This window comes from Corvus kubaryi, unplaced genomic scaffold, assembly GCF_017639235.1.
Source record: "Corvus kubaryi isolate FWS band 111438036 unplaced genomic scaffold, C.kubaryi_AGA036_p1.0 37396, whole genome shotgun sequence".
In the NCBI taxonomy this organism is placed as follows: Eukaryota; Metazoa; Chordata; class Aves; order Passeriformes; family Corvidae; genus Corvus; species Corvus kubaryi.
In genome coordinates, this window is record NW_024581135.1 from 17,001,018 (window position 1) to 17,016,902 (window position 15,885).

Sequence of the window (15,885 nt, forward strand, 5' to 3'; positions counted from 1 at the left end):
GAAGCTTGAAAAAATTTATTTAAGGCTATCATTTAATATCCTTAAAGCTTAGCCTTTTTATAACAAAGGTTTTAAGAGGGATATTCACTTCTCAGGCATTTGTAACTGCCAGCCCCTTACGAATTAAACATATAATTGGTGATTGAATAATTTGTGTGTAGAAGTAAATTTTTTAGAAAAATAATTTTATCCTTAAATATAAATGGAGTTACTTTAGTCCTAATAAATGGAAAATATGAAGTTATCGAACTTTCATAGTCTTAAAGCTGTTAAGAAAACCATCCCTTAGACAACAGGTTTTCCATATATAAACCTTTGGCAACACTAAACTATAGTACAATTATTTCCTGGCATGCAAGGTGACATAGCTTTGTTACACCAAATGTAAATGACAAAATACAGATTTCAGAATCTCTTAATAACTGGCAGTTGATGAAACGAAGATCTTCATTTATCCCTTTTTATTCTGCATTTTTACTGGTATTCTTCCAAAAGGTCTCTGGGGGGAAAAGAAAAGAAAAAAAGCAGCAGCAATTAGGAAATATTCTAAGTCTCCTAAGATTTATGAAATATGTGTGGAACATATTTTTTCTGTTTAAGAGTGAGCAGATGTTAGTTCCACAGACCTCTCAATGCCTATCTCTAATAACAGATTGAAAACAATTATTCCTAAAAGAAAAGTGTTTTACTAGCTTCTAATCGATTCTTTTCCTAAATTGTTTGTTTCAATGCTGAACTACAAACACAAAAATAGTAACATGCTAATAAAAACCATATTTTAACTGTACCTTCTAAATTTTTTGAGACAATATTTGTTGTTTCAGATTTCCAAAATCAACTAGTCTTTTTGGGGGCTTCAGTAATGCAAAGGGGAAATCCAACATTTAAAAAAAATCTGGCCACTCACAAGTGTCTTGAGTTGGCATTTAATTATTTTTTAAATGTTTTGTTAATTTTAACAAACAATTCCCAACTATTAACCTGTTCGCAGAGCTCACTTAGAAAATGCTGCTTTGCCTACATACAGGCGAACTAAAGCAGGTTCTTAAACAGTCACCTGTCAGGAACACAGATTACAGCACTGTTCCCTAATGACAAGCTGCATTTTAAGGCAGTGTTTTGTATCACAGTCTTTAAAGAATAATCAATTTGATGTAATTATACCAATAAATATTTCTGATTTTATAATGTCCATGCAAAGAAAAGTTTTATTTTTCGATAATTTAATCTGACCTTATTTCTGGTAACAGTTGGTGGCAAAACTACTCTCAAGTTAAATAGGAAACTATCAGAGAGGTTCAGCATTGATAAAAAAATTCAAATAACATTTGGAACAAGTTCCATTTAGTGTCTTACCCTTCTTCATCTGTCTGTAACAAAGTTTGCAACATAGTACAGATATATCACTAGCTAAGAGAAAAATTAGTAGTATTTTTCGTATGTGTGACAAATCCATTTTAAGCACTGGTATTAAGAACAGTATAAAATTCAGGCACCTTTGGGTAACTTTTGTGTTAATTAGCCATTTTAGGAACTCTTTGGCAGCCATGTCATCAAGGACTTTGTTGATATCACTCGTGAAAGTGCCATCTGCATGTCTTCGACCCATTTCTTCGGCCACAAGAGCTTTTTCTGGGAAACTTCAAAGGTAAGAAATTATCAACCAATGTGCAGATCTAAATAAACAAACGATTTAAAAGGGCCTTATTACGGCGTTCTACTACACTGCATATTTCCTGCGATTTTAAGGAGTTAAGGGCTGAGCCTGATGTTAGGGCTCAGTACAGCACGACGCATGTCAGAACATCTCTTGAGGCATTATTTTCAAACCAGACAACTGCTCCTTCCAGTGAGCCTAAACTCCTCTCCAGCAGCTTTGAAAAAGCCATACATGCAAAAATATATCTCAGTCTGCAATGTCTATACCATGTAGACTAGGCATCAGTACCTTTACTAAGAATTGTTATTTAGGAAATACAACTGTTAAAATATTACAGTCAAATGTTCATACCTTTTTTTTTTGTTTTATTTGGACTTAAGGCCTAGTTATTTCCTTAAAATTACATTGCATAAGAATTTAGATATCAGGAGCAGCAATTTTTTTTTTTTTTGCAGGGGCATGGTTGAAATAGCTGTAAAGCACCTGTATAAAACCTATGTGCTTTTTTGATGTAAAAACATAGAATGTAGCATTTTATACTTGGAATCAGATCCTGATTCTTGTTCTATTCTTTTTTGACTGCTGGAAAACCAGTATGTCAAAGCCAGAGTTTGATTTAGAAAACTTTCCTCTCTTGTTTCATCCCACCAAATATAGGAAGATTTTAATGAGTTTCACTAAGGTGGGCTGAAGCTGAAGCACCCTGGGCCCTGGATCCAATGACAGGCAGACTGGCTGATTTCAAGGAAGGCTATATACAAGTAATACCAAATATTGGAAAGCAGAAGGGTTGTCTACAATTAATTGCCCATCTAGGTTTCTAAGTTCAACTGAGGTTGTGTTTCTCTCAAATGGATACAGAAATACCCTACTTCTGCTGATGAAAATAAAACATGACAGAAAAACAAGTGGAAGTCTGAACATAACTAGGAAGCGAAACCAGCTTTTCCCTTCTCTATATAGCTGAACTAATTTATTTAACTCTGTTTTCTTCAGGAAATTGTCAATATTTACAAAACTTAGTTTTACCTATTTAGTCTTCCTTAACTACAACACACAATCTTGTCTTACAGATTGTATTTTATTATTATTATTATTTATTATTATATTTTATGTAATGTGAGAGACTTACATAGTACTTTACAGCTGGTAGAATATATACTCAGAGGATGAACTGAAATCCCTGCCCCAAGGAGCTTACAGTCTAAAGGCACAAGTAAGTATGGTTAACAGGTGGGGAGTGGCAGCTGCATGGTGTAGCTCCTCACCATGCAGAGCTGGAAATAGATGAGCAGAAGGTGCCTGCAGGAGACTGAAGGTAATGCCATTCTAAGTGTAAGACCATCATGACAAAAGATGTAAAGTCATGAGGGAGTACATGAAGTGAATAGCATAGAGAAATCTGCAAGGAGTATGTGGAGAACAAGATAGAAATGGAAGAAGTCATAGGTAGGTGAAGTCATTAGTGGAGCATTGTGTCCAGGGAACCGTGAACCATAGCAAAAGAATTAGAGGCATCTTAAAAAGGAAAATAAGTTATAGTCATAGCAAATGGTAGTTGTTATGGCAGCAGCAACTTGGGGAGACTCTGAGAAGCATGGGAAGAGGAAAAGAAGTTATTAGTTACTGCTGGGAATGATCATCAGCACATGGAGTACAGCTGATAACTGATAACAATGATAATATGGGAAAAATTTAATCTTGGAAATACTGCAGAGGAAAAGATTGACTTCAAAAGAAAAAAAGAGAAGGCAATTTAAGATGACTACCTTGAATAATCTCAATGATAGTTAAGGAGACTGTAAGCAATGTTATGTGAAGGGGGAAAGGTGGTAGAAGAGGAAGGTCTGGTTTAGTTTTCGATGTGTTGACCTTAAATAAAACTTGACCTTTTAGAATGTAACAGCATACTGAACAGGTTTCAATCTGTATTTGAACTTAAAAATGTAAAGTGGTGGTCTATTATCCACAGAATATCTTCTAATACAAAAGAAAGCATGAAGTACAGCAAGAATGATCAAAAACACATCAAAGTTTCATCAGACATGATTTCTAACCCCAAACCAAGGCAAAATTTAATAATAGGAATGGATGGATTCTTACTCTCTTCTTCCTCGTCCATTCACTAACCAGGCGATGAACTCTTTGGCAGCTTGACCTTCCAAATAAGAGGTGATATCACTGGTGTAGGTGCCTTCAGCATGTCTCTCAAATTCAGCATGACGCTTGGAGATTGCATTGCTGAAAGAAGACCAATACTGTAGGAGCAGACTGCATAAGAATTTAACTTTTTAACAATCTTTATTGATTTAAATTTCCTACTTGCCAGACTAGCATTTCTATAAGAGAGAGGGGTTCTTTTTGCTTCTCAAATTGGTCTTGATATATTTTTTCCTGATATATTTCAGTTCCAAAGCTATTGCCTGTACTATGCTATACAGTTTTGTGCAGAGATTCCCAAACTGGTTCTGAACAACTCAGTTCAGGTGTGGAAAGCAATTACAGCTGTATTGGAATGGTCTTCTGCTAGACTAATTAGCTATGAGCAAGAAGCTGTATTGTATTATACAGACATGCTTTTTGGTACCCTTTGTTAGATGTTCCTCTTATCTTCACCTCTTTTTGCTGAGCCAAACTATTCAGACTTAATTCCTTTCAAATTTACATTTTGAGTTGTTTTATGAACACCCTTTTATTCATCACTCTGACCAAGTCATAATCTCGGAAAACTTTCAAGCCTGATCAACTCCATCTTGTTAAAGACATTTATCTTCTCCCTCCCTACACCTCACTGTGGTTCTTTCTCTGATATAACACAAAATTATGTTACAGTGGCTCTTGGGAAGGCAAACTGCACTGAGAAGTAGGCATGTTATGGAATATTTTCCATGAACAAATTCCCTAGCATTTCTGTTTCAGAATTTGCTAATCTCTGCCCAAATCTAGCTCTTTCTATTATTTTTTCTTCTTGGGATGTCACCATTCCTCCTAATTTAGTACCATCTGCACTTTTCATCAGCAGTGCTAACTAGAGTTGTTTGGAGCATTTTTAATGAAATGTTAATTTTTTTTGAGATATGCTGTTTCAATGAAGCAGAAACATTATTACAAATTTGTTATTAATATTGACAGTGTGAACTCAAGGATCTTTGTGATCTGGGCTATCCTTTTTGGATTTTCTGACAAATGAAAGAATGAATGTAGGTATTTTAATCTGTTTTGCAAAACCACTTACTCAATTTCTTATTTATTTATTTAAAATTTCCAATCTATCTAACCCTTTCCCAAAACCACAGTCAAGAAACAGAATTCTGGCCTTCAGCAGGTCTTGTGTTCTCCTTTCTGTAATAAGTAGTTTATGTGACATGGGACTGAGAGCTGAGGGCTGAGCAGTGCATCATGTTTAATCAGCTCTCTGCAATTTTTCCTGGCCATCTTCCTTTCACTAATCTTCTCACTGATTTTTTATTCTTCAACATAATGTGTTTGGTTTTTTTTCTTCATCCTTTTTCTATACTGATTTTCTTTTTATTTTATTCTCTGCTCTCCTTGATTACTTGAAATGTGCTTTCCTGAAACGTATTCTCATCCTGTTGCATTCCTTGCACCCACTGCATGTAGCTATAGAACACAGGTACAGGAATAAAAACCATAGAGACATATCCTCCTTCTTTTTTACACCAGTAAACAGCTGGTGTGAAATAACGTACTTGATTGATATTTCTTTGATTGTGGTAACATTGTAAAGAATACTAGTTGTTTTCTTTCTTGTTTAACTGAAAATGAGCTCAGACTGGTTTCAAATAACAAGCTGTGACATATAGAATACCTTGAGAGCTGGTCAGGGACTTTGTCATTTTCTTTGTCCTCCTGTCCTTGTTGGCTGTAGTGAAATTGAACAATCATTAGATCATTATTACCAATACACTGCAGAGCCTGCATAAGCTTGTATTGGTTATTATTTAAGTATTATGGTAAACCCCCATGACTGACAGGTGAATATTATATTCATTGTATTTCAGACATATGAATTCAAATTAATACAATGTGTAGAAATTGTTACTTTATACTTTAAAGGCTTCCACAGAGATTTAGAAGCATTAACATAATAGATTTTTGGATTCTTTTTGGACAGATTTTCTCTAGAACACAAGACTGAAACACTTCTACATTATTCTTACTCTCAGCTTGGTAGCTTGAGTTTAATCAAAGAGTATTTGAAAAAAGATATGCCAACTTATATTGGTCATATGGGTTAATTATCCAGTGGTCAACAAAACTTAAACTTCAGCTCCCTTTTTAAAAATGAAACCTCAGGATTAGACTATCCATAGATAGGAAAGTTTTGTTAAGGCCTAATGGCCCAGAATTGTACATTATGTTTATATATTTTATTCATATTGAACTTCATTCATTCACTGAGACAATGTACCCCGAAGAGGCTGAGACAGTTTTTTAGGTGGCATAACAGATACTACACTTTGATTTAACCAAATCATTTTGACTGATTTTGCATATGTTTCTCATTTCTAATAATATATTAATATTCTATTAATGGCTGGACTTAATGATCTTAGAGGTCCTTTCCAACCTAAATGATTCTATGATTGTATATATAAATTTTCCTCAAGTACTTTACTTATTTGAGGATTATCCATGGTCTGAGATGGGAAGCTGATACCAAGAAAGTGAATTGGCTGGATTTTTGGCTGTTTCTGTGCATGAAGATCTGTATCAATGTGACCAAAGAGCTTACCCATTTCTTTTAGTGCTCATTAACCATTGCACAAAGTCCTGAGCTCGTCTGGTGTCCAGGTACTTGGTGTAGTCACTGGTGAATGTGCCTTGTGAGTGACGTTTCACTTCATTCGGCTGTCTAGATTCATCTATTGGTTCAGAATGGGAAGCTTTGAATGATCTGTGAAAAGTTTAGACCTTGTAAATCGGCAGTGGTTACAGTACAGTCTACAAGTGCATGGATTTTTCTTTTAACAATACTATGTTTTACTCCCACAAAGTGAAAGCAAGTGGCATATTGATCACTATCTGTCTGGTAAAAGGAATCTGTATGGTAGATTGGATACTGCACAATTACTCACTCTTCTTGGATAAATAAGGTAGCTATTGTTTTAATACCCCAAATTGCTGTGCTATGCTTTGCAATATCAAAAATTTGTCAATTTTAGTGGTAGACTAAGAACTGCGTAAAGCTATCTTTAAATTATAGTATGTTTGGCTTCAAAGTATAAGAAAACTAAGTTCAGGCCAAGTATTTGTAAAAGTTTGGTCTAAAGAATTTACCTTGATTTCTCCTCTGTATCCTGAAGAGGATTTTGCCAGCTGCCTTGAACTATCATTAAAAGGAGACCAGCAACAAAATAAATGCTTTTCATTTTCATTGCCTGTCAAAACAGAAATAAGGCAACAAAGAAAAATGTTATACTGTTTACATATGTCTGAGTCAATTAGATCGAAAAGAGACATTCTTAATGCTGATCTAAACCTGAAGAAAGAGCCTGCTAGTTTGGGTTCCATGTCCAGTGGGTAACATTTTAGGGCCTTGGGTAGGCATTCAAAAGATGTAGTCTCTGTTCCAGTCTTTAGGCTGTAGTTTGTATTTTAGAACTCAAGGAGAGCTGAGAGCAACTGCATCCTCACTTTCTTTTGCAGTGTGAGGATAAAGGTCTGCTCTCTCCTTTTCTCTGTGTTCAGCTGATGGCAAGCACTAGATCTGTAACACAGTTCTATTGCAAAACTAGGGGTAGTGATGTGACTGCGATTTTTTCCCCAGCTCATTCACTAGAGAAAAAACAAAGCAAATCTTTGTCAAGAATACTGTCACAGTAGCAGCTTCCCATTCTTTCTTTCTCACAGAAGTTGCAATGGGTTCACATCAGCAAAATGTCACTGGAAATAATTTCATCATGTACTTGGGCTGATATTTGTGTATCTGAAAAAGCCCTTCTGCCATCCATGGCATTTTCCTATGGAAGTTTATGGTGCAGTCTGAAAAACAAAGGGAGATAGGACACTTGAGTGCCTTGAAGTAAAGTGGTAGCAAAGTAAGTCCCAGTCAAAAAACACCCTCCCCACTAAATGAAATCGGTGCCATACTCCTGTGGCTCTACTGCAGGAGTTACTTGTTGAAGTTCAATGATATATAAAATAAGGCAGTCTGAGTGAAAATATATATATTCTCTATTGTAATGCCTTGTCACAATAGTCTGAATTTAAATACACTATGGGGTGGAGGAAGCCTTAGAAAATTATGAGGGAACGATGTGTAGTGAAGGTGCAGATTACTCCATTTTGAGATGGAGAGGTGGCTCTGCACTGAGCAATGCAAATGAGGGGGCTATATGAACACCTCTGAAAAGGTAATCTCCGGCATCAAAAATCTTACTGCTGTAGGGCTTCTACTCTGCCCCAGTTCTCTGCCCCTTCATAGCAGATTTTTTTTGAAACCTGTTTCTTCCATCTGTTTTAAAATTACTTATACTTGGAGATGCAAAGCTTGACTGTTGGCAGGCGTTTTACCAATGGTTAGGAAGAATCTATTGCTACTGGTACTTTGTGAGGCCTGATTTTTAAGAGAATCTCAATGAATAATATGAATATTTTACTAGAATACCTCAGTATCAGTATCAAAATACTTGAGGCAATCAAAATCTTAATCAAATATTGCTGAAACCCAGGAAAATAAATGTACAACTATAATATTTTCTGATGGATTTTACTATTAAGCAATGGGGTCAGTTTCCCTCTCTCCACCAAAAGCCACTACCAGTGTTGCTCATTTTTTCGTCAGTGTCTGGAGACTCGTTTCTGCCTTGTGCATTGTCCTGGTATATGAGATTTGACTCTCTCACTTGAACACACCCTGCTATAGTACCAACATATACCACGGTGGTCAGGTGGTCATGTAGTCAGTCTTATTAAAACCCTAACTATAGTACTGAAATCTGTTTTCACTGTTTCATTTGGGGCTGTAATTTGGTGGTGCAACACTGACATCCAATGTTTATCTCAAAGAATGCATAATTTCACATTTCGTAGGCTTCTAGCAATGGAACAAAAGCTCTGCCTATTCTTTGGGAAATGACTCTGTTGCGGTCATTTCAAAATGGTGTGATTGACCCCTGTGGCAGCTGATATGGCTGTAAATGAATTAACCTGGACTTGGACACCAGATAAAGTCTGCCTGTTACACCACACGTAAGTAAATTTGTCCTGCTTAATAGTCCTAGCTTACAGCTGTCTGTAGCTTTATTAAACGGCGATCCAGATTAGCCATAAACCCAAGTCACTGGGGTGGAATGAAATATCCAACACCAAAAGCTTTTCTTTCATACAAAACTTATTAAAAAATAGTTTAAAGTCGCTGTAGTCAGTAAAGAGATATTCAGTGATTTCAGTTTATCTTGGCTCTAACTCTAATGTCGCAGGCCTATAGAACTTTCAGATGTGAACAGTACCACTAGCCACTTTATTCCTTAGTATTAAGATTAAAGTTAAATGCATATTCAGCTTCTTTCTAAATTTTTCAGAATCAAAATAGGGAGATTATTAAAAAGAAAGATGTATAAATGCAGTTTTTGAAATTTATAACATTTTCAGGTAAGAGAATCCTTATTAATAAAATAAGCTTTGTCAAAAACTATTAACCTTCTGTCATATATGTTCTTTAAAAAATTTAGAATCAGTTTTGTTTATTCAACATTTAGTACTTGCTATTGGTAAGTCAAACCAGCAACAGCAGTTCTTGACAAGTTAAATAAGATACAGTTTTAAAGGAAGAAATTGTAATTTTATTCTTGGTAACATAGACATGTTTTATAGAGAAAAAGAGATGATCAGAAAAACAGTATTTTCTTAGTTTATGCTAGCTAATCAATTAATTTCCCAATCAGAAGAAAGGTTTTATTTGCTCTAAGTTTTTTAGGTCACCAGTAGATACTGTTAAAAACCATGGAAACTTATTGTCAAGGTGCAGGAAAACTAAAGCTAATCTTACACAGAAAATTTTTATTCCTATGCATATTAGACTAATGAAAATATTTTCATTTCTTTCTGATCGAAAATGAAAGATTTAAGACATCTCAGTTTGAAGCACCAGAAATATGTAAGAAATACACCTCTCAAATCTTGATCAGATATTTATTTGAATATTATTTCCTTGACCAACTTGATTTTTCTAGTTTTCTAATATATTCTGCTACAGGTATCTTTTGTAGCTATGTACAATTTTAACTAGCATAATTTCACTGAGTTTTCAAAAAAATCTTTCAAAAGTCACATTTGTATTTATTTCCAGTTTAAAAATGGAAATTATGAAGTGGTAAAAAAAGGAAATATTTTCATATGAACATGTATGAATGAATAAAATAAATTTCTGTTGACAGGAAACTGTCTGCAAATAGCAGTAATTTCTAGAAACAAATAAATTACTTTTTCAGGTAGGTGTATTTTACATCTAATTTACCTAACATGCCTTGTGGAAAGTTCTGTAAAATACAACAGTTCTAGTCTAAGGAATTCCATAGTAGGATGGAAGACTAAATTAAATTTTATACAATAATCACAATAACTATTGAAAGGCTTTAATTTTACTTCTGTGCTATAAAATTTCCTTTTCTGATCTTACAGTGATATGAAAATAATAGTTGCTTGAGACAAACTAATCTAAAAGTGGGGCAGTGGAGTGACAGTCTGTAGGGTGACAGTGACAATCTGTCTTGGACAGTTTGAAATCAGTGTCCACATAAACTCACTGAATTTGTTTCCATGCTTCTAACTTAATCCCCATTGATTCATATTTAGGCAGTATCTCTAAGGAGTGAATAATTTTAAACTCACATTAATTACATATCTCTACAGAAGGTACTAAAGGAGATAAAAATATAAAAATCAATAATTATGTATCTCATTTAAATTCTTACTACAATTCTTGTCTTTCATGTTCTCATGGCTATTCTTCCTTCTTTCAATTAATTCTGCAACACAAACTGTTGATTTCCCTTTTTCGGATCATTCTTTGTTGAAGTAATCAATACATTAAAAGATTTAAATGATGATGTCATTGACTCCAAATAACAGTGAGTATAACCTCAGAAGAAAACACCAATTTGCTGAAAGATCCACACCTCTATTGCAAACTTTGGGCAACACAATGCAGATAATGCACTCGGCTTTCTCAAATAAATAACTGGTAGTTCATATAAATCTTACCTTATTATACTTTGAAGTAATACGTGGCAGTTGCAGAAAGAGCTACTCTCTCTTCTGCAACTATGGCAAGCCTTGAAGATCCTGAGCTCTGCCTAGCTGCCTCTTTTGCACAGACTTATATATATACTGTTCAGCTCTAGTAAGCATTACAGGAGTGCATCATTGCTGACAGTTTCCTTATTCAACTTAAAAAAAAAAGTCATCGTATTTGCTATTCATTTCATTTGATAATTTTACAAGCAATTTCACACATTCATTCTGCTTACTTTATGACATCAATGCTAACATGGATTTGCAAAAGGAGTGAGGTAGCAACGTCCAAAGAAGTAAATATCAAACAGAAGGGCATTAACTTGACAAACAGTGGGCAAAAGGTACCTGGGATCAAGGCAGCAATTTCTCCAATTTCTGATTTGCCACATTTAACATTTAGAATCCTGATTCTGTTAACATCAATAGAATTGTTTCCATTTATCAATTTTAAATCAGGGTTTATAAACTTAACCCATTGTTAAAAATAACCAGCACAACTTCCCCAAAGCCCTTGAATGATTCTTCAAGTAATCTTGTGCCAATATAATGAATATGAAGAGATGTGAAATACTGCACTGATGGCTACCCACTATGCAATGCCTAGCACAGGTGAAATTTAAAAAAAATGTTTTGATCAGCCTTAGATGTAAAATTCCCACTTTGCAAATACTACTGTAAGAAAATTCATACTCACTTGAGAACTATATGCCAAACATTCACTATAAATTAACACAGTGGCCTATAGATTTATGCAAGATAAACTTTTTGCTCACCTTTCAATTCCCTACAAGAAAAAAAATTAAACAAAATATTGATATTTATACTAGTGCCTGTTCTATGCAACTATTGTTCAATATTGGAGACAAATTCATAGCTGTGGTGGGGCAGCACTGCCAAAGAAAGCCATGTTCAGCCAGCCAGTGACAACACAGAGACTGAGACAGGTAGGGGAGATAGGTAGGAGGAAGGTTCTGGAATCACAGTGGACACCTCACTAAATGTTAAGGACAGCCTGTACTCCAGTCTGGAGTGGCTCATGGTCTGGCTTGTGGTACAAGGCACATATTACAACAAACCTTCTTATTTCCCTTAGTACTGCTCCTCCAAGCCAGCAAAGAATATGCTTCAGTGAGGTAATTGTCTGCTGACTGACCACAGCCAGAATTGGCATAGCACATAAGATACAACTGAGGTAGTGTATAAACTTAATAACCACGTTAGAGTGGCAAAAAAAATTTACTGGATCCTTCCTAGAGCTCTATCCTAAATACCTGGCTGTATTTAGTACCACAGTAGGGGTTCAGGGAAACGTTAAGTCTCACTACACAGTCGTCATCATCAAATTTAATATTTTTGGGTATAATTTTTCTGTGCTATTGGATCCATCTGCTGAGATTTATGGTTTATTTTTTTCATTTTTAGTCCTCGGGGCGGGCCACCTGGCCGCTCCTGCAGAGGCCACCAGCGCATCCTGCAGTACCCGGGCAATGCAGCAGATGGGGATCAAAGGGCCCTTTCCACCGCTTCTGCACCAGGAGGACACGCACACACTTGACACGGATTGCTGCAATCATCTCTCTACATGCTGAGTTAAAGATACTTTGGAACAAAGCAATACAGAATGTGAGACAGTATCCTCTCCTCCAGGAAACAGTTAGTTTTTCTCTTTTTGTTTAGCTCAGTTTGTTTTCTTGTGTCATATAAATTTCCTTGTTTACAGTAGGATGATTCCAGAAAAAAAAAATGAGACAGAGCACCTTAGTGCACCTGGTTGGGAAGGTTGTTACAGAGCTGTATCATCTAGAAGGTCATCTGGCATCTAGAAGGTGACTGGTTATTTGTTTTTCAAATGGTACACAGAAAATAAAATGTATGGGAAAGAGGTGAACTGCCATCAAGAGACATGCAACCCTCAGTTGCCATAGCTAAGTCTATGTTATATATTTCAGGAGCACAGCAAACAAGAGTTTGCTCAAAAAACAAAAGCGGAAAACAAACAAAAGCGGAAAATTATATCAAGTGTATGAAACATGCGTATGTACCCAGGTTTGTTCCTCTCACATTTTAGAATACACCGTTTAGTTTGCACCTCTTGGCAAAAATCAAGGGCAACTCTCATCTAGATCGTTGTGCTCAAATGAGACAGTAGTTTGAACCAGACTAAGAGACAGAACCTGAAAGTGGCCTGCCTTCAGGAAATTTTCATGTTTCTCATGATTCACTTGGAGTTGTTGGGTTCACTGTATCTGGAGTTTTTCAAAGTTTTCTGCACCATTGTCTGATTAAAATTGTCAAGATTTGAACATTTTAATGAATTAGGAACTCGCTGACTTTTGACAGTAAGAAATAAAAAAATACTCATCAAATGCTTTCAAAAAAGTGACCTCCCCAAATTCTCCTGTGTATTTCTTCATTACATATTTATTACTATTGTACTATTATCCATTACATGTCTAAAGGGAGGAGGATGTATCTTGGGGTATGACTACAGGCCCACACGCTTTACTTTCTTATATTATACAGAAAGCATTCTCTCCTAACTGTGTCAGCTGTGAGTTCAGAGGGCTGGGCTCTGCAGCCCCTCTCGTTTTGCTACCTTTCTTACATCATAATCACCTGAAAGAGCATTCCCCTACTGAGAATGGGAACCAGTATGTGTGAACACATGCACACATAAAACACCATGTTACGTCCATAAATGCGTACTTGTACATAACACACACAATGTGTGCCTATGTACATATACAACTCCATGGCTACCCTTTGGGAAGCAAGAACGGCCTTCCCAAATGGAGGGTTAGTTTAGGGTCTCTCAGCTCTTCCACAACATGCAGCTCCATGCTCTCTGCCACGGATGCTGAGTGGTTTGTACCTCAGGAGTGACAGCCATTGTAACTGTGCTGTAGCCCACACTGCTCGCATAAGTTGGAATCGCTCCACTGCAAGCCAATGGAGCTGCATCAATTTGCGCAAGTAGAAGAGCTAGCCAAATATGTACCAGTTATTTTACATTCTGAGAAGACAATGTTCATAATTGAAAGTAATACCAAATGCTCTTAGCAAATACTATGAATTATTCAGATTAAATATAGAGCCTTCAAATGACTCTATAAAATGTTCTAAACAGCTGTGCCTTGTAATTGGAACTGACTGACAAACTGGAAAGTATTGAATGTAGTCTGAATTGGACTTGATATCTGAGTAAAATGAGTATAACACTAACCATATTCTAGAACCTGGCTGTTTTTCTGCTAAATTCCTCTTCAGGCCTTTTCTTCTTTGCAGCTGCAATAATCCCAAGTGAAGCAAAGCATGTAGCTCCGTGTTTGAAGTATAAGGATTACAGGTTCTTTCATGTGTTCAGTTCACACAGCACGAATGAGGTAGATGATGAAAACAGGTTTGGAGTGGAATCAGTGACTGTCTACTATTTATGTACACTTCAGCTCCTAGAATAAAGCAATTTTTACTTTTCAGCTCTAGTTTCAATTTGTAAAAGCTAGAAAGGATTCACAGTGGAAACTGACTTGTAAACAACTGTATTTGTGGCTATTTATCAAGGGCCTGTCTACTTAATTCAGAACAACTACATCCTATCTTCAGAGGCCTGAATACCTTGTTTAGATGACAGGTATTTGAAGACTAATGTTTCATTGTCTGAAGTGGTATATTTGAGTATCTGAAGTGTGAGAGTGTTATTCAAAAGAGAAAGGAACAGAAAGTGCTCAGCATTTTTTTGAAAACCAGATCTTCTAAAACATTTGAAAGTGGGAAGCAAAACTTTGAGGATGTTCACTCTTGTCATAAGAGCTTAGGTTAATTCAAATTGTGTCCTGGTGTTGGGTCTCTTACACACCATGTTCTCTGTTTGCAGTATAGTTATATATACTTTTTATTCACATACTTCATTAGCTTCAGCTTGATACCTCAGGACAAGCCCTTTCAACTTGAACTTTTGAAGATCTGTTACAAAAGAGCCTATCCTGTAGCCTCTTTAGGCTCTTCCCTTCAGTTAAAGTGGAATGGGGCAAATAACTGTCCGGTGAATGTTTGGGGTAATGCTTATAACATGGATTGTGTTTGTAAACAAGGCAGAATGGAACATGTTCTCTTTCTAGAGAAGAAAAAGCTTGGGAGAATCTTATCACTGTATATAAATATCTGAAGGGATGGTCCAAAAAAGACAGCCAGCCTTTTTTTTTTGGTGCCCAGTGACAGAGCAAGAGGCAACCAGCACAAACTGAAACCTAGAATGTTCTGTCCAAGCATAAGGAAGAACTTGTTTACTATGAGGGTGACAAAGCACTGGCAGCAGTGGCTGAGAGAGGTTGTAGAGTGTCCAGAAGGCTTTTAGATATTAAAAAGCCATCTGGACGAAGTCCTGGGCTACAGGATGTAGGTAGCCCTGTGTGAACAGGGAAGTGGGATAAGTAGACCTCCCAAGTTCCCTTCCAACCCCAACCATTCTGCAATTCTGTTATAGTGTGGGGGTAGGTTTGGAGTGCTCTGCACCATTTCTAGTGATTGACTGTGATGTTACCTGTTATAAGCACAGGACAGCCAGTAATCTGATGTTGGATGTATTTTTAAGAGGATTTTTTTTGACACTCACAGCATCCTAGGACATTTTCTCCTAGGTCATCAAAACACGTGGTTGCTCAATCATAAAGCTTTCAGGTTAGACATTATTTCAGCAACTCAGTGTAAATGTCATACTCTGCTGGAGACATATTCCCATTCTTTGGCAAGAACACTGTGTAAGGCAGAGAAATAAATAACATGAAAAACAATGACGGAACAATGATGGCAGAAAACTGCACTTATTTAAAAAATTTTTTTTCCCCATAACTGCTACCTACAAGCCAGAGTAGATGGTGGACAGTTTGGAAGATATGTACTCTGGTTGCCTTAGGAAACAAACAGACCTCAGGGCAGATTCATAATGAAATATCTAATGCGCCCCT

At 36.2% G+C, this 15,885-nt stretch overlaps 1 protein-coding gene across 2 annotated transcripts; it reads right to left on the reverse strand.

The window, feature by feature from the left end:
- Nucleotides 1–15,885, reverse strand: GCG (glucagon). 2 transcript variants are annotated; one of them, XM_042040956.1, is made up of 7 exons: nt 14,145–15,885; nt 6,962–7,062; nt 6,417–6,578; nt 5,490–5,543; nt 3,764–3,901; nt 1,497–1,640; nt 1–499 (listed from the first exon to the last, which is right to left on the reverse strand). In XM_042040956.1, exons 1-7 carry the CDS (start codon nt 14,145–14,147, stop codon nt 475–477), a joined length of 627 nt encoding a protein of 208 aa, XP_041896890.1. In that variant the 5' UTR covers nt 14,148–15,885; the 3' UTR covers nt 1–474. The 2 variants fall into 2 exon arrangements, with proteins under 2 accessions (XP_041896890.1, XP_041896891.1); XM_042040957.1 differs by lacking the exon at nt 14,145–15,885 and adding an exon at nt 10,889–14,135.